This window comes from Opisthorchis viverrini (assembly GCF_000715545.1).
Source record: "Opisthorchis viverrini unplaced genomic scaffold opera_v5_30, whole genome shotgun sequence".
Classification (NCBI taxonomy): domain Eukaryota; kingdom Metazoa; phylum Platyhelminthes; class Trematoda; order Opisthorchiida; family Opisthorchiidae; genus Opisthorchis; species Opisthorchis viverrini.
In genome coordinates, this window is record NW_008751686.1 from 1,818,946 (window position 1) to 1,837,661 (window position 18,716).

General features: G+C 45.3%; 2 protein-coding genes across 2 annotated transcripts in view; one reads left to right on the forward strand and one right to left on the reverse strand.

Annotated features, from left to right (window-relative positions):
- T265_02467 (hypothetical protein) overlaps positions 1–18,716 on the forward strand; it is a gene marked incomplete at both ends in the record, with an annotated part of 51,156 nt that overhangs the window by 13,453 nt on the left and 18,987 nt on the right. The window contains 12 exons of the mRNA XM_009166716.1: positions 2,019–2,262; positions 2,312–2,538; positions 2,817–4,310; positions 7,195–7,432; positions 8,905–9,128; positions 9,217–9,719; positions 12,921–13,158; positions 14,338–14,674; positions 15,064–15,324; positions 16,261–16,969; positions 17,593–18,024; positions 18,119–18,490. Of these exons, the coding sequence (XP_009164980.1) occupies positions 2,030–2,262; positions 2,312–2,538; positions 2,817–4,310; positions 7,195–7,432; positions 8,905–9,128; positions 9,217–9,719; positions 12,921–13,158; positions 14,338–14,674; positions 15,064–15,324; positions 16,261–16,969; positions 17,593–18,024; positions 18,119–18,490 (5,268 nt within the window). The remainder of the gene's footprint in view (positions 1–2,018; positions 2,263–2,311; positions 2,539–2,816; positions 4,311–7,194; positions 7,433–8,904; positions 9,129–9,216; positions 9,720–12,920; positions 13,159–14,337; positions 14,675–15,063; positions 15,325–16,260; positions 16,970–17,592; positions 18,025–18,118; positions 18,491–18,716) is intronic.
- T265_02468 (hypothetical protein) overlaps positions 9,413–18,716 on the reverse strand; it is a gene marked incomplete at both ends in the record, with an annotated part of 16,072 nt that continues 6,768 nt past the window's right edge. Inside the window, one exon of the mRNA XM_009166717.1 lies at positions 9,413–9,605. Within this exon, the coding sequence (XP_009164981.1) occupies positions 9,413–9,605 (193 nt within the window). The remainder of the gene's footprint in view (positions 9,606–18,716) is intronic.

The window sequence follows — 18,716 nt, forward strand, 5'->3', positions numbered from 1 at the left end:
CCTGCCACGATGGAGATGCAAGACATGTCGGAAGATAGTATGTATAATGATGGACAATAGTGCCTTCGTCCTCAAAGCTTAGAATGGTGTTGTCTGCGTACTCCATGTTGACTAGGCTCTTGCCCGCAACGGTTTGAACACCGAAGTTTTGAAAACTTTCGGAGCTCGCCTAATTGTTTTGTCAGTGACGAGATTAAACGAAACTCAGAAGAGTGGACCTCATGGGTCATGGTTTCGAATGCCGCCTTAAGACGATGAAACATCAGTGACGCTGGAAGCCTTGTTACAACAGGAGTCAAACTGACGCTACTGTGGTTACTGCATTCGCTGTAACCACCCATTTAGAAGACGGAACCTAATATCAACTCACTCCAATTGTCAGGCTCCAAACTTTCCGCTAATCAGAGCTCGCCTTGATGCTGGACCGACAAGTGGTCTGATCATTTTGCCAACCGCGTGCGGACTAGGCTTCTTGGCCGTAGTGGCGCTTGATTGCTAGCACTTGAGCGGTATTGGTGCAGAACTCCCAAGAGGTCTAGCTTTGAACTGGGCATAGCTATGGATTTTATTTTGATGGGGCCGTTAGCATATGGTTTACCAGGCTTCGGCCACGATCACTCACGCACTGGTGTGTCCCATTCTCGAGAGGATGAGAGCGGTGTGCTCCTATTAACTTGTAGACATGACTTAACTGAGGATCGCACCTGAGCTACTGTTACTTCCTGACTTTCAGCACAACAACCATTGCCTCAGCATCTAACCGAGCAACCCAATATGCATGGCGCCTCGGTCATCGCAGTTACCGGTAGGGTGATAGTTATCGGGAAACGGTAGAAGGCTACCTGTCCCCAAATTCCTCAAATGAAATGGATTGGTAATCTAGTGACAACTGTCTCGGTTGTAGACCGAAACTGAAGTGTTCCAGAACAGCCGTCCTGTTCTAATGGGGCAAATGATATGTCGTGTGCTCTGCGGAGGGCTCTGCACCACCGGTTTGAGACATTCCATCCGAACTCAATGTCGTTTCGGAAGCGCAATGACCGAGGCTTGGATATGATCCAGCCAGTCGTCACGTTCTATCATACAAAGCAACCTGCTTGATGTAGATGGCTGAGGCAAGTCGGATAAAGAAAGAAAAACAGAAGTGACAAGTCGGTAGTCCAAACCAGGGGCATCATTTGTGGGCCACCATGGGCTTGGGCTCTGTGCGCAGAATACATTTAATGACAATGTCAATAAATAATTGATCTTACTAAAGGTTCACTTGTATAGTAACGATGTAGTACATACAAAACCAGATTTGAGGTAACCACGAACACAAACACAATACCTGGCAAGCTAGGACTTCCAGTGTCGGACCCCACCAGACTTGTATAGCCCAGACAGTACAAATCTACGAGAACTGCCAAATTAGATGTCATGCGAGTGGCTAGGGTAGTATTACTGGACAATTTTTCAAAAGTATGTAATGTTTGTGGATGTTTTGTACGTACGGTCGGGCCTCAAATCAGTAGTGACGCCGGGGTGGCTAGGGAAATTATTTTCGTGAAAAGGGACAGGTCTTCCCGCAAGTTTATTATTTACAAATTTACTTTTTTTTCATTCAGCGGCCTTACACCAGGCCTTCCTAACTCGTATCGTGTTGGCTATGTTAAAAACACGGAAACTTGATGGTTTTTGACGAAAATTCTGGTTAAATTCCATGCGATTTGCGCTCTCCTGCGTTACCTTCACTTAAAATCCCGATGAATGTATCAACCCAACATGTTTGTGGAGTTTGAGTGGCTCCAACAATCTTTGGTCCATTTGCAGATGGCGTAGTAATCCGCTTCACTTATTGGACGAGGACCTCATAGAAACAGTTTTTAGCCCGTTTCTCAGTTCAAGCCTTACGCGCCTGGTTTATTTCAAGATGTGATTGTCAGTTTCGGCGAACACTGTTGAATGCGCAACAATTTTCTTTGTTTTTGTTCGGTATATCCTTTTTCTAACTATTGTTCCTTTTATTTTCACGATAGGACGTCGTGGGATGAACGGCGATATATCCCGCATTCCCATCCAGACACTGGGCGCCGTTGTCAGCTTAACCGATATTCTTCCGGAATTGCCTCTCCCTGCACCATTGCAAAGTGGCCCTAGTTCCAAAACGCTGTTATGGGACCCTCAGTTAACCGATAGCACGAGAAAATATCTAAATTCCCAGAATTCGGGCTTGACTACCGCACTCAGTGATGCGTTGGAAAACACAACAACTGATAATATGTAGGCTATTCTTTTCTGAAAACTTTTCATGTTTGTGTGTGTATTTTAGCGACTTTAAGGACGGTTTGTCCAGCGACAGCATCGATCTCAGTGGGTTACCTGGCCTACTGACAAGCGTTTTGATGCACAATTATGCGGTTCTGCAAAATAAGAGGGGGTTTCTCGGTTTATCTTCATTCAATCTGAAGTCCTCGCCTGATCACGTGGAACCGTTGAAGATAAATACTACCGCATGGACAAACCAAACGTGTGTAGAACCCCGAGACTCACTCAGTGGTAAGTTTGCTCGTGGGCTTCGAATTAGCATTTTCCAGTACCATGCTTTTGTTAGTTCCACTTGTAGACGTTGACGCGTTTGGCTTTCACATACAATCTGCCCCATTTCATTCAAGAAACGACGCGAAAAATATTCGTGTTTACATAGAAAAATTACTTTCGACTCCAGTTCATTTTCTCTCATGCTAAATTCCTTCTATGGTGGCGAACAGTTTGTGTCGGAATAATGCTCCAGTTTATCATGTAATTTCATCGGTATCATTTCTTTTGTTATCCAGGGTACGATGAACGGTCGTTTTCGCCCAACAAGAAGAAGAAGAAGCGGAAGAAAAAGAAACATAAGCATCGAGATTCCGAGGTTAGTGGTGGCAATGGCGACACGAGTGAAACTGGGGGAGAATCCGGGGCTACCACACCAGCAACGTACGATGGGACGACCCCGTCTCGGAAATGTGATGAATTTGGGTTATCACCAACACCAACCTATGGCGTGGTTGCGGACACAAACAAATTGTCTCTCAAGATCTTCAAACGTCCGATTACTGAGACAGCTTCCAACACTCATGAAGCACCTCCGCCGTTTGAGGTTGCAAAAAAGGAGAAAAAGAAAAAACGAAGCAAAGAGAGAGATCGGGAACACAAAATCCGACATGAGCGACGGTCTCATACAAGTACTATCCATCCGGAAACGACACCCACCCTTGATCCAACTAACGGTTCTTTTGCGGTTACTGTTTCTGATATCACTACTGTGTGTCCCACTTCAGTCACTACCTCCTGCCTATCTAACGAGACGGACTCGCGTGTTGAAATGCCTCCCACTGTTAATCAGCTTTCTTGCAACTTTGAGCCTGCTACTCAGACTGCACACACTTCTGCGGATATCTCTCTTATTGGCAACGATAGCCTGTTTGAACAGCTAAGCTCTGGACACTTGTCCTACAAACAGCCACAGTCTCAATCTACATCTAGCCTATCGAGCACTCCGGCCTCAACAGCAGGTGCCAGTCGTTCTCACACATGCAATACAACTTTCCCTGTATCCACATCCATGTCTGATAATTTCTGTCCAACATTACCAAACCATGTCTTCCCTCCACAAACCACACTGTTTGATGGCATCTTGAACGATATGGATCCGTCATTGTCCTTTGCTGATCCCAGTGGTATTGTGTCAGATGATCTTATGAGTGTAACCCGGAATGGTCCGGTCTCCACTTCCATCTCTAATACGTTGAGTGGTGCCGTATGCAACATCATGGATTACGCCTCACACATTCTTCAGAATGAGATGCTTTCAACTTCCTTGTGCGATAGTTTTCCGGCTGTCTCTGACGATCAGTCAGTTTCCAGGTCCTCTACTGGTCCTTTACAATCCCCTCCCCATTCTTTTAACACATCATTTATGATTGCCTCGCAACTGGCAGATTCACTTCCCCGCAGTATTCATCAGGCTGTGAACGAATCTGACTTTAATCTGCCAGGAGGTATCCTCAATTCCACCAATTTCGTTTCTAATCCACCCATTAGCCCATCCGCTGCCTTTGTCAATAGTTTTGATATTGCCGGCCTTACCTCAGAACCAATGGGTACTCATCACGTCCCAATGGGGCTAGCCAGCTACTTAGCTGGTCCTGGTCAATCAACAGTGCAAGTTCCACAGCCGCAAGCTCGGCGATCAAATATCCGGACGGAATCTGGTGATCGGTCAGCCAGCACGACCAACCCACAAGCCCTCTGGAAACGAAAAGCAACAGCACCTCTGAGAAGACGTAAGTGCCGTACATGGTTGTGCCTGTTTCCTTCAACTCTTAGTTGGCGTCAGTTTTGCATGTGCGTTGCTTTGAATTGTTTAGCAAAACACACCTGTCTCCTGAGACAGTCACAGACAAGTCTCATTCTTCCGAACATTTTTTCTGTACACCAGGTTATCGACAGGACATCTCAAGTTTGAATTTTAGTCGAATTACCCCACGTGTTAGTTTTTTATTCCATTGTCCATGGGATTTACTTGGTCAGTAGGTTTGCCTGAGTTTGCCTTCAACTTCCATACAGGTGGAACCTTTTTCTGGATGATACCTCAAGCTATAATCGAGGCGCGAAACAGCTGGCTTGTGATGCTTATCAGTTGTCTCACTTGCTCTATTTTATTTAATTGCTAACTTTTACTAGCGAGTTACTATCGTAAACGAAAGTGATGAGGAGCTCCTTTGCTTCTCAAGGTTTGAATCTACAATGCGTATCTTGCAAGCTTATCAGGAAACCAACCTCCCCCCGGCCTACCATCTTCGTCTCCATGCACTCTCCTCCCTGCACCACACAAATTCCAGTAACCTGTTTTGGGCTGAAATGGTCTGAGAAGTGTAGACGGTATTTTCTTAACAATTCTCATATGGTTGTTGGGAACTCATTGACAGCCCACAATTGGTTTCTTCCTTCTTGGGGCTCACCAGGTAGGCGTAGTCCCTCCAGCTTCCAACAACTTCATGGACTATTTGAACACCACGCAACTGGGGAGCTACACTTATTTGGGAATTAATTTGGTAGCGAGGACTTCAGTTGAAGCTCTCCAACTAAACGTGCTGCACACCATTGTAATTTGCAGCTGAGCGTATCTCGTCGATTGTTTGCAGACGGCTTTCTGGAGTTACCTGTATGGATTGAGAGCTTTTGTTCGGGGCTGTTGGACCATTGTGGACGAAAAAGAGAAGTTTACTGATGAAACCCATCTTACTCTCATCTCTAACTAAGCTTTTGTGCTGTGTATGCACCGTTGAATCAGTATTGTCACACCCCATGCGATATATACTTGGTCCCAGTGCTCGATAATTAAGTCCCTGGAACTCCATGCGCGGCTACCAGGGAACTGATAAATCCGCAGACATGGTGGAGGCTAAGTACGGTTCAGTTCAATTGTCTTTTCAGCTTACAAACCGTCCCCCGAACTCCACTGGTCCCAACCGCTACAGCTCCGTTCACGGAAGATAAAGAGACTAAGCGAATGAGAGACACGTTGGAGGCGATGGTCCAATCAGTTCATTAACTTTGAACGGTTGGTATGGTGAGGAGTGAGCTACGCGGTGAAGGCGATAGCTTTGATGCCAGGCCGCCATTGGCTGCATGACAGCCATGTCTATCAGGATCAACAATTGATTTATCTCGTCCCGCCGTCCCCATCCGGGAAGACGGCAGTTACCAACGTAACTAGGTTGACTGTTAAAGGCTTTCATGCTTCGTTGCTCATAGACTGATCGCTTATTGGTTGTCTTTTGGGTGAAGAGGGCTGTACTTCATAAATGATCATCTGCCATACGAAAGAGTGCGTACATTTAGCAGTCTGCTACCGAAGGCATTTTGGTTCCACTTCCCAGCACTCAGGCGATTTCTCGTGCCTATGTGCGTCTTGATTCGATATTCGTTTTGCTGCGGCAGTGATTACTTACGAGAACCATTGTTTGTTCTTTGGATTACTGTGTTATCAGAGACTTAAAAACCAGTGTTTATACTGATCTTCACCACCGTACGGTCATGAAATATCTGTAATGTTATTAAAAGCTTAAAAGTGGAGAAGGAAAGAATGGATAGAGAGGAGATTGGGTGCTAAGCCAGCACAAGCATTCTGGGATTCCGCATCCCTAAATGTTCAACCAGCTTTCGAAAAATTATGTAACATTTTGAACGTAGCTCCAAACAGGAATCATTCTTTACGGGATTTGGTAGACCACAATTATCTGTTACGTGTCCGCTTCGCCCATCAAGTGGCCATTCATTATGAAGTAAATGTTTTAATTTTTGAGGAACGGCTTGCCCGATCGCATTATTTTTGAGATGTGAGAATATTTCATGGACTTTGTCTCCAAGATTTAACCATCGAATTTAATGTTCATTCGCCTACTAAATGCAAAAATCAACTGGCATTTGTCGACGTTTTTCAGGATACCTCTTATCCAAGCGATTTCAGGTTGAAATTTTCTGCAAAATAATGCTGAACAATGAACGGGTTACAAACGTGATGGAACAAATCGTTCTTAAAATGCCCCAATACAATTGAAACATAAATATTGGGTATTATGGAAGTTTATTTGGATAACTGCAACCAACGCGGGGAAAGTGTGACGATTAAAATATTTGAAAAGGAAGCAGGTATAAGGGAGTTTCAGTGACCAGCAGTCCTGGGGAGTAGTCAGCAAGAATATAGTTCTCGAAATGATTCTTGTCATGGGTGACTAGATGAACATGGAGGAAGCGATTTCGGTACTGCGGTTACCGTAACAGTAGTGGTGAGGTGGCATAAATTAACGTGGATAAAAACAGCGTTTTGGTGTTTTTATAGGTATAAGTATCAAAGTAGTAGAGTATTTTCCTAATGGGTAATTTTAGTTGTCCTCTTGTCGCCTTTCCCGTAAACGCAGGTTTACTTCCAAGAAGCTTTCCATCCCTTTCTACTCTTAAAAATAGGGTCGCATCACCGTTTCTTTTCGGTGACCGCCCTGAGATAGGTATTTGGTACTTTACTTTTTGGTCGGTTATACACTAAATAATCATTCTAATCCCTCATATTGTACATTCGTAATTGTTCGTTTTATAATGTACGTGGAAAACCACTTCATTACCTTCGTACATCTTACAGACTATCACTTCATTCTCACTTCACAGGAAGACGACGGAAAAACGAGGTAGAGGACTTACAGCAATGGACAGTGAATTATCCTACCGGTACTGTTGCATCCGGGAAGTCAGCTGAGAAAGCCATTGAAGAGCGGACGTGGGATGACGCTATCGGAAGCCATAGTCAAGCCTTGGGTGAACGAGTGAAGCGTCGCAAACGGTTGGCCCGTGAAACCGGCAACTTCGATCCAGATTTTGTGTTTCAGCACGACAAGGAGTACCACAAGTGAGTGTTTATCTTAGTTGCTTTTGTTATCATGGAGACTCCATAGTTTGTCGCGGCTTTTTTCAAGAGCTTTCGTGTTCTCGATCGTTCCAACGCATGGCGGACAACAGTGGAGATTTCGTCCTGTAAGTGAAATCAATCTATGCTGAAAAGCCGAGAAGCACTGTACAGCTGTTTCATCCTTGTTGGGAATCAGCAGTGCGCATCTCAGGAAACTCCGGTGGGAAGTTTTGAACCCGCGACCTCCTGGCTAGTAGTTTGAACACTTAACCGTTCGGCCACGAGCGGCTGATCAGCCGCCGGCCATTCAGAATACATCAATCAGTCAATCATCGACAGCATGACATCAGTGTTCAACACCGATGTATTCAGAATACATAAACGATTCCGTATGCGATAATATCATCTCTTCAAGTATTGGGGATGAGAACCTGGTTTTGTTGGCCGGCTTAGCTGTCTGCCATAACTATAACTTATCCGGGTAGCTGCACAATCCGTAACTCTGGTGCGACAGGAGTCGATTTATACATTATCAGGACGCGAGCAACATTTGCGAATTTGCGTCATGCGTCAGAAATGGGATTAAAAGAATCTGAAGATGCACAAGGCAGCTGTAAAAGCAGTCTTACTCTATGGTTTGAAACTTGATCCTTCTCGTCTGAAAACATTAGCGGATCCGAGCGTTTGATCGTCGATGAGTTCGCGGCATATCACGCTTTGGCTGGCTGCAATGAGGTGGTGCGTACGGGCGTAATTGGTGATGAATCAGAATGACCACAACAGTAAAGTCGTGATGCAGAGGTCTGGTTCGAACCACTGTCGGATGCCCAGACTGGATGAGATGATGTGTAATAACGGAACTTCCTAGCTTCCAAGCTAGGGTTCCCGTCAGGACAACCACAACGGTGCACAATATGTATAAACGCCAAAGACCAGGTCAAAAACACATGTGCAATGCGTCATATGTATGTATGTATGCTCTGATAACATTCTGAAAATTCTGACGCTGTGTGGATGCGGCATTAGCAATCGGCGTTCGACGAATGCTGGATCATGACTGGCTGTTGTGTCCCGACTTTCGGTCAATCAGAGCTCGCCTTGATGCTGGACGGGCAAGCGGCCCGATCTTTTTGCCAACCGCGTGCGGGCTAGGTTTCTTGATTGTAGTGGTCCCCTGCAGCGAGCGGTCAATCGGCATCGGTGCGGAACTCCGGCTAACAACGGTTTCAAGTAAATGATAGACCTCTTCAATTATGAAGAGGCGGACCATAAGTTTTACTCGCAATATCTTTTTTTGGAAAATCGACTTCTGAGCTATAGGTGCTCTATGTGTAGACCGAAGTTCCAGATTAGAAAGATTTGCAGTTTGATTCCATCTGTTTTACGCATTTCTAGACCTATTCGATGAACCTGCACATTGTTCCTGTTCATTAATCTGAATTTATTTACCATACACTCTGACGCATTTCCAGTGGTGGTGAAAGTGATGCCGCTCCGGATATTGAACCAGGTACGGTAGATCTGACGAACGATTTGGACAGCGGTCAGTGTATTCCCTCCCGTGGATTACGTGGTGCTGCCCAGCGGTCCTATGCTGGCATGGATGATGATGATGAAGGACCTGGTGGTGATTCAGCTAGTGGTACGGAAGGCTCCCGACGAAGGCGGAAAGTCGATGACGACGAACCTTTTGAGGGTAAGTGGTACACGCTTCCGTGAGTTCTTACGCTACCTTTTGTTCGCACATATGTTTCATTCCAATTTTTTATCTTTCCCTCCCATAGTTCGTTTAAAAGAGCCTGTCGAGATGAGGTTTCCACATCTAATGCGGAAGTCATCCGAGCCGGTTCGGAGACGTCGTGAACGTGTTGGGTTCGGCACAATGCCAGTTGGTGAAACTCCTACCAAGCGTCATCATATTACGCCCATGACTGTCTTCAGTGCCGAAGCTGGAAGCCTGAAACGGTTCCTGCAACGGCTTCAAGCGGTGTTAGATTCTGTCGAAGACTGTGACTTGCTCTCAACAGTGAACACAGTAGGTACCTCTGGTGAGGGCAACGGGTCCGGAAAGTTGACGGTTGCCGAGCGAGCGTCCAGAGCGGGGTTCACCGATGATTCTGAGGCATTTGTAGCCCCCGAGGAGTTAGCGGAACTATGTCGCGACGCAGCCAAACTGAATGCCACACGGGTTGCTAACCAAATTCCTACTGATCAGCTGTTGAAGTTTATGACTTTGTTGCTGTTCAACGTACGTGATGGTGCAAGCGTAATAGCAACTCTGAGACCGGTGAGTTTCTGTTCACAATTTTACGCAAAACTTACTGCTTACATGAAGGCTGTTCACCACCCACGTTATCTTTCTTGAAGTTAAACCCTTTCTAAAATGCTGCTGAACTCGTTTTCGACTCCGTGGTTTACACTCGAGAACAAGGTCTAGCAATGGGATCTCCAATATCCCTGGTTTTGGCGAATATGTTTCTGGAAGAATTCGAACAGAGAGCTTTAGCCGGATTCCCATACTACCCTTAGATATTCTGGCGTTATGTAGGTGACACTTCCGTCATGATGAAACGAGATAGGGTTAGTGAGTTTTACAACTGTATCAATGAACTGAGTCCACACATCAAATTTAGTACAAAGATGGGTACACTGGCCTTTTTAGACTGCATGATACATGAGGTCGGGGAGGAGAAGTGCACAGGGTACGAGGTCAGTGTACGAGAAGCCGACCGACACTGGGGCAGTTTTGAACTACTCGTCTGCCCATCCGAAGTTGGTATTCGCCAGTATTGCCTCATCAATGTTTAGGCGTGTAAAGCCACTGTGCACAGAAGTTGATCGGCCCAAATTGAAGTAAAGTACAAACTTCGGGGTATTGGATATCCAGTTAGCTTGATTGGGCGCCACTTGCGAAGGGTGTTGGTACCGGTAGCAAAACCCAAAAGGGAATGGATCGGGACCGCTGTTATTCCAAATAAACCGGGGATATCGGAGGTATTCGAAGAATTCTAAACATAAGAGTAGCTTTCCAGAAGGGGAACACTCTACCCTCTGAACTGGTGCAATTAAAGGATCGCCTCCCGGCAAACAGAACCAGGGACTTTGTTTACAAAATTAAGTGTAATGACTGCATTAAGTGTGTATAGGACAGAAGACCAGGGAACTTCATACCAGAACCGGAGAGCGCGGTAGAAAAAGAAACAGGCCGCCGAGAAACTCGGATGAATATAGGGTTAGTGAGTTTTACAACTGTATCAATGAACTGAGTCCACACATCAAATTTAGTACAAAGATGGGTACACTGGCCTTTTTAGACTGCATGATACATGAGGTCGGGGAGGAGAAGTGCACAGGGTACGAGGTCAGTGTACGAGAAGCCGACCGACACTGGGGCAGTTTTGAACTACTCGTCTGCCCATCCGAAGTTGGTATTCGCCAGTATTGCCTCATCAATGTTTAGGCGTGTAAGGGCCCTGTGCACAGAAGAAGCTGATCGGACAGCGGCCCAAATTGAGGTAAAGAACAAACTTCGCAAAATTAAGTGTAATGACTGCATTAAGTGTGTATAGGACAGAAGACCAGGGAACTTCATACCAGAACCGGAGAGCGCGGTAGAAAAAGAAACAGGCCGCCGAGAAACTCGGATGAATATCAAGCGTTACTAAAAGACTCGGCAGTTGCGGAACACGCGCTGGACACAAAATAGATTTAGCAAGTGTTGAGTTTTTGAGGCGAGGACTACGGTCCACGTCACAGAAACTGATGGCCGAGGCGGTAGAAATCGCCAAGCATCCCAGTGTTAACAGAATGGAAAGCGTGGAACTGGCAAGCGTGTGGAGGACGGTTTTTGGATCAGTCGAGCTGACACGTGTTGGTGTGCAGTCATCAGAAGTAATAGTCATCTGAATTCCGCTTGACCTCATCCCCCCCCAACTAAATTGTCGCAGCACACAAACCCACAAAGACCAACGAAATCTATCAGCGGCAACCGCGGTCAATCATCAATTGATGCACCCTGAAGTGAAAGATTAGGGAACAAGGGTCGATCGGAGCTAATTGATGCAGAAGTGAAAGATTAGGGAACAAGGGTCGATCGGAGCTAATTTGAAACTCCAACCCATAAATTCAAGATTTTGTCAAACACACTAGCCGACAAGAGCCGTTAATTGACATTCAACACTGATCTAGTGTGATAATCTGAAGAGGAGTTACTGATTGGCTCCCGTCTTCTTTAAAACCTGGCCATCTTGGTGACCTGTTCACTTGACCTGATGAAACTCGTGTGTCAAAAGCGAAACGTTGCCCAAGTAAAAACTACCGATTGCTCACCAAGCCCTTCTGAAACGACTACTCAACTTTCTTCAGCATCACTACTACCATTTCGCTTCACTACCGCACAATCCAGTTGATTCGTTTGAAGGGGAGGAGGCCTAATGCTCTACTATCGTCATTTCCATATTTAACAACAATGTATTACGATACCGGTGTTTCGTGCCAACTGGAGCCTGGTGCAGCATATTCATCTGAAGAGTAACACCATAAACGAGAGGTTCATTTGGGTCCCCCGTGAAAAACAAATTGGTATGCAAATGAGTGTATTTTGCAAATCTCAGCTCATTTATATGTGCTTGTATCGAAGGTGGACAACTTAACCACGAGATATTACAATATCAACATACCATTATCTCAGCAGTTTCCTGAGTTTGTCCATGGTATCTTACCACTTGTGTGCGCTATTACACCAGAACTACCGCTTTTCGACGTTTAATGTAGGCAGCGAGGAATTTGCTGACTTCAATACCTGGAAGGACTTCGATATCCCTGGCAACCTCAAAGCAACATTTTGCTTGGTTTGTTTCCTCAACCCCCTGCAATTAAGCCAGATCCAGTAACTTCTTTGAGAATATGTTACATCAGCATTCTTATTGATTATGATGTCTTGGATGTAAGCTAGCATTGGTCGATAACATGGTTGATCTTAGCGAATCGAGGCTTGCTCTTCCCACACTCTGCTCTGAGCATATGCTATCGGATCGTTCGCATATTAACCCCTTCACTCAATGGACTAGAATCACAGTGTGGACAACGTCTACCCGTGCCCTGTGCTACTGTCAGCGTAGGGACAATGGTTTCGGTGACGGATAATGGATAGAGGTAATTTTTCCCTTGGGGGGGGGGTTTAAGAAAAATTAGCAGAAGTCCACGGAAGTGGACAGTCATCGGTATAACTGGATTATGCCGTTTTACACATGGAAACGTAAAATTCTTTCTTGACCGTTAATCCTTGATACTTTCGAGGTTTGCCGTTGTGTTTATATTCGGATATTCATACTATGCGCGTGATACAATCCTTGTGCACAAACACTTTCCATGGCCACTATCTTTGCCTATAAAAAAGAAACTCGTCCTATCCACCATCACATAACATGATTCATTTGTCGATCCTCACTGCTGAATACGTTGTCATCTCTGTTCCGTTTCTGTATAGGACGAAAAGGCCGATGAGCACGAAAACAAGCTCTGGCGCGAACTGGCCATGGAGCGTGTCATGCGAAGTGTAAACGCCGGTCTGACGGCTCTTCTTCTGATGACTGCCAATGATATGCCCCGCGAAGTTTATGTTGAGGATGTGATAGAACGTACTATACAGACAGTACGCTTCCAGCTGATCAATTGCATCTACCCCGAATTCGACGCTGCCTATAGGGTGGAGAATTCAGCCAAAGGTGAGTCATAAAATCAGGACGAGCTACGATACGTTTTTCTATTTCGATGGAACCCTTTCGAGGGCACGACTTCTTTTTGTCTGATTTTGGTACCATAGGATCCCCTCCGGGTAGAACGCGTCTCCCAACTTATTCAGAGAGCCTATATTGCCTTAAAAGATCCTCACAACTCTACTGATCGACCTACCGGATGAATATGGAAACAACCGCAGAGCCTGCATTGGGCTTTATTCAGCAACGGGCACTGAAAGACCCACCGTTAATTTCACTTAAAATGATCCATATCGCTGGCAATACTCCTCATTGTTGGAGGAAACTCAGTAGAATCACTCGGACCAAGTTAATATCTGCGGACACATTCCGCTTTGGCTAACACTGCCCATATAAGCTATCTGAAGTTGACCACTGATTTGAAGACAAAATACGGAAATCAAGTACCGGTGTTCTTCAACGGCTATTTGCGCAGTGCGATAATGGCAGTAGCCAGGAAACCTGAAGTACCCTAGGTTGAAATTTTACGCAGATCAACGGTTATGGATATGGACTTCACAACATCAAAAGCCGACCCGACTGAGACCTTGTTACTCCTACACTGAGCATCACCACTCGATACCCAGTTCGTTTCTGCGAATTAAACGTACCGAAGAAACAAAACAAGTACGTGATGAAGTAAACTATTCAAATTACAAGGGTGAGTGTTTCAAGTGGGCAATTCCGCACACGGAGTCAGTTCCGGTCATTCCGGTTTATCTTCGAATTATGGATATGGAGCCACCTTCGAAGCATACACATTCACGGAGTCGAATTTTCTAGAATGGAAACAGCACGCACCACTTTCCTTTACACTTACATCACAAGGGAACTCCGAAAGACGATTTTTTCCGATTTCGAGAATGGCTGTGATGGCACACTAGTTTGCTGGACAACTGACTTCGCTTCGGTTGTTCTCGAGATTCATATATATGGTGTCCTGCTCCTAGGTTTTCCAATAGTCTGCTTCCGGTCCAGTTATTTGCATCCGTTTATCCACTTCCAGTTAGTAGCTCTTTCTGAGGATTGTTTTGTCGCCGTGGTCATTGACTAACTTTGTACACTGTAAGTAGCTTATTGCGCTCTCCTTGAACTATTCGTTGTTTGGCAATGTGGTACTACCACGTGTTCTCTGTACTCTTTTCGTAGAAAACCAAAGCAGCATAAAGTCCCGGCGTGCTCGAGAACGGGACGTCCACAAGCCACGGGCTATCATCCAACTTTATCACAAGCTAGTCGAACTTGTACTGAATTTGGCAAAACTGGTCAAAATGCAGCGTCTGACTGACGGATTGATCCTTGCGCTCTCTAGTATTGGTGTGTCTGCATTCTTCGTTGAGAATGTCAGCGAATTGCAACTGGCAGCTTTGGAACTGGTTACGGCAATTTTTTCACAATACGAACCACATCGCAAGCTGATTATCGAGGAGATTCTGGCCAGTTTGGCACGATTACCGTCGAGCAAGCGGAACCTAAGAAACTACAGGTGGGCTTATTGATATGGATAAACGCTTCTACTCTATCTGATTCTAACTTCTGCATACTCATCCATTCAGAAGCATGCATTGGTTACTTGAGTAAAGATTTGCTTCAGTTGCTTTTTCTAAGCACAATCTCATGTTTCATGTGTTGCCATTCCATCTTGAAAAAAGTCGGCTTCTGTGTATTTTTTATAAATAGCTTACATGGTTAGTCTAACCATTAAAACAATTCGTCTTTGTCATGACTGTCTAAACTTTGTATACCCCAACCACACTGAAAATTCAGTTCCACCTACCGGCCTTGCTTTTATCGTTTACTGTCTGTCTTTCTGGTCGCTTCCTTTTGTCCCGTTTCAATACTCTCTCGATTAACTAACTCTCTGCATCCTATCAGGTTAAATACGGAAGATAGCATCCAGATGCTGACGGCTCTAGCACTATTGTTAGTTCAGTCTGTAATCGTCCTACCCACGCCACTTGATGCTAAATTGGCGACTTCCGAAGAGACAACTAATTCAGCCTCCAGAGAGGCAGTTGATCCGTCTACGTCTGGTCTCAGTGAGGAGCAGAAAATGGATGATGAGGTCCTGGTAATCAACTCCTATCGCAACGCATTGCGGACCGCCCATACCTTCCTTTTGGTCTTCCTTCGCAAGTAGGTATTGGTGCCTGTTTTTCTATCTTGTTAGTTCAATCTTTATTGCTGTTATTGCAAATTTGCTTGTTTACTTGTCTTGTATCTATTGCGAAATTTATTCTCAGAGCTCGACCGTTACCTTCTCGAAAGACCGCTTAAAGGAACCGACTACATATGGTTACTTCTGCGAACACCAGAAAACCAACTGAAGTTTATTTTGGTGCTCTGTTTGGTGTATCTTTGTCCTGAAGTTTGTGCTATGCTCAACCTGAAAGGGTTAGAATTTCCAAGCTTCCCAAGCAGTCCCGATCCGCCTATCCACAGAATCCAGTAGGAACAAGGAATTGCTTCCATAGTCAGTGGAGCATAAACTCAAGATATTCAACCATGGTAACCGCGGAGTGACAGGGTAAGGTTAACACGATGATTCCGAAAGAGGTTTGTGAAGAATTTAAACCCACCACCTTTGAGTATAACAAATATCAGGCAAATCTGGACGTTAAAAATTAATGGGATGATGGGTGCGGCTGGTGGCTGTGCTTTTCCCTCAGTCTCATGCATGCGTTTGGTTTGCATGACCCCGGAAATGCCGATCAGACTTTGGACTTACTGCATTTAAGGAAGTATGGAGACAGTACCGCGAGGATTTCGACCAAAAAGTGCCCAAAACTGTTCCGCTGTCCAACCCGGTAGATGGTTTGGTAGTGTGAGGAGATTTGGGATTTTTTCTTCAGATTGCTGATACTTAGTACAGGCTTCAAAGAATCGATTAACAGGATTCTCTCTTCAGACAACTGTACTATTTTTATGTTCGACGAACCACCTAGCCTTGCTCTGGTTCTTAATTATCTGGGCAATGATTTCCTTTACTCAGCTGTGACGTCTCATTTCCATTCTTTCCTTCCTGTGAACCTTAGTCTACCCGTAATCTCTACCACATTTATTCTATTTCAGATCAACTGTCAAGGGTGAAGATGACTACCGAATGATCTTTGAAAATTTCGTCAATGACCTACTCTTAGCAGTTAACAAACCTGAATGGCCAGCTGCGGAGGTTATGCTCAGTCTCCTTGGAAGCCTTCTCGTCCAGCAATTCAATAACAAATCTCTGGATCAGAGCGTCAGAGTTGCCAGTGTTGACTACCTGGGCACGGTCGCATCAACTCTGCGACGAGACGCGGTAACTAGCCAGCTCAAAGAGAACGACATTGATTCGGTTATCCGGGATCTTTTGGAAGAAAACCATTCTGATGATGATGATCAAGATAACGACGGCAAAGATGCGCACAACGACAGGGAAGAAAAAGTCAAGGTTGAGGATAGGAATGGTGATATAAATGGTGAGTCAGAAAGCCACCCGGATCATTTTCAGCAACCTGACATCACACCTGAGGATGAGGCTACTCTCCGCCAGGGGCAAACGAAACGGAAAAACAAAACAGAGAATTCTGTTTCCGCGGAGAATGACGAATCTTATCCCTCTGAGCAAATTGAAAATGCTTCCGAATCACGTGGAAATTCGAAGGATTCGAAAAAGAACAAAAAGAAGAATACCAAACGGAGTCAAGTAATTGATCCAATCGCACAACTTGATCGGGTGCAAGCTCTACGCGATGCGGTTCTTGATTATTTGGCAGCCGAAGATGCTAGCCCCACCGCCGTGGTAGGTCGTTTTCCTTTACCTGCATTGCTAGTCACATCGCGGAAATCGATGTACAGTGCCCTCACTTCAACCTCCTCTCACTGACACGACTGTTTACCAAACCATGATACTTTCAAGAACCGAGTTGTTTTACCGTTCGAAACATTATTCCCTGTGAGTAGTGCCTTCAGTCCGATCGAATTCGCTCGTTTTTATGAGTTGTAGGCTAGGGGTGCCTCATTACTGCTTGAATAAATCGACGTCCTGCTTCCCTCCACGACTAAAATGTTGTACCCGTCATTAGGCTCGCTTTAGTGAATGACAGGGTTCAGAGCATGGTAACAGCAAAGCAGGCCAGGCTAGGTTTCTCACTAAATCTATTCTGGTTGGGTGTGATTAGTCTACTGGCTTAGGCACGAGTAGTTTAGTATCCTGCCTGAACTCTTGCTCCGGTTATCCTAGTTCCATTTTCTCTCATTCGTTTTGCTGCAGTTGTCATAGTACGCTTAGATGACTGTGTGAGTAATGCTTGTGACCGGAGTCACGATTTCCCATAACGTCCTCATCTGGAGTTTATCTTATTATTTACAGAGCTTTTCTAACCATCATCTAACGATCGTCCAACCACTTATTTATTCTTCCAGTATGCCAGAAGATTCTACCTGGCCCAGTGGCTACACGACTGTACGAAGGAGACTGAACGCGCTCAACAAACCGCTGTGGCACGCAAAGGCGAAAACCAAGAAAATGGTTTGTCAGAATCAACAGGCATCAGTACAAAACTATCCACTGAAGATTACGAACTTGTGCTGTCGATTTCCGAACGACGGCGTCAGCATATACTTTACAAAATCAGGGAGCCACCCGATACCTGGCGTCAACGACGGCGGTTCTGGAGCACTTTTCTTCCTCCGCGTCCCGGACGTCATGGGACCAAGCACACCGAAGCTCAACCGAACTCACTTGTATTCCACGGAACACTTGATTACGAGGATGGTTGTCTTGTGTGCAGATACCTTGCTAGTCTTCGACCTTTCTCCCAGAGCTTTGACGTCTACTTGTCACAAATATGCAAGGTAATGTATACCGGAAATGTCAGATTTTTCACTTTCAAACTTATTCGCTTATTATCACTGGATGCACTAATTACTGCTTTTTTATCCATTTAAGCTTGTGAGCGAATCATCCGTTCCGGTCCGAACCAAGGCGTTACGGTGTCTGTCCGCCGTTGTCGAGGCCGACCCTGACGTACTTGCACGTGTGGATATCGAGCGAGCTGTCCACTCTCGACTGTTGGACACATCTACCTCAGTGCGAGAGGCGGCCGTCGATCTCCTAGGACGATTTCTAGGACGTAAACCGGAACTCACGGCGCAGTATTACCCGATGCTTGCTGAACGTATACTTGACAAGGGCGTTAGCGTTAGAAAGCGAGTTATCCGGATATTGCGTGATATTTGCCTGGAACAACCGGATTTTCCACGAGTTGCGGAAATCTGTGTGAAGATGATAAGGCGTGTTAACGACGAAGAAGGAATTAAGGTATCACACACTCTTTGGTTTGCCTTTTTCTTCGCTCAGAGTTGCAGTGCACCTTCAGATTGATTCTGTTCAAACTTCCTACACCCAGGCTTCTGATCGTAAAGTTAGCCACATAATTGTTTGGTTTTTGGTGGCTACGGGCTCAGCCTACCTCCGCGTAGAGCCATAACCGAACTATAGGTGTTTATATATATATATATATATATATATATATATATATATATAT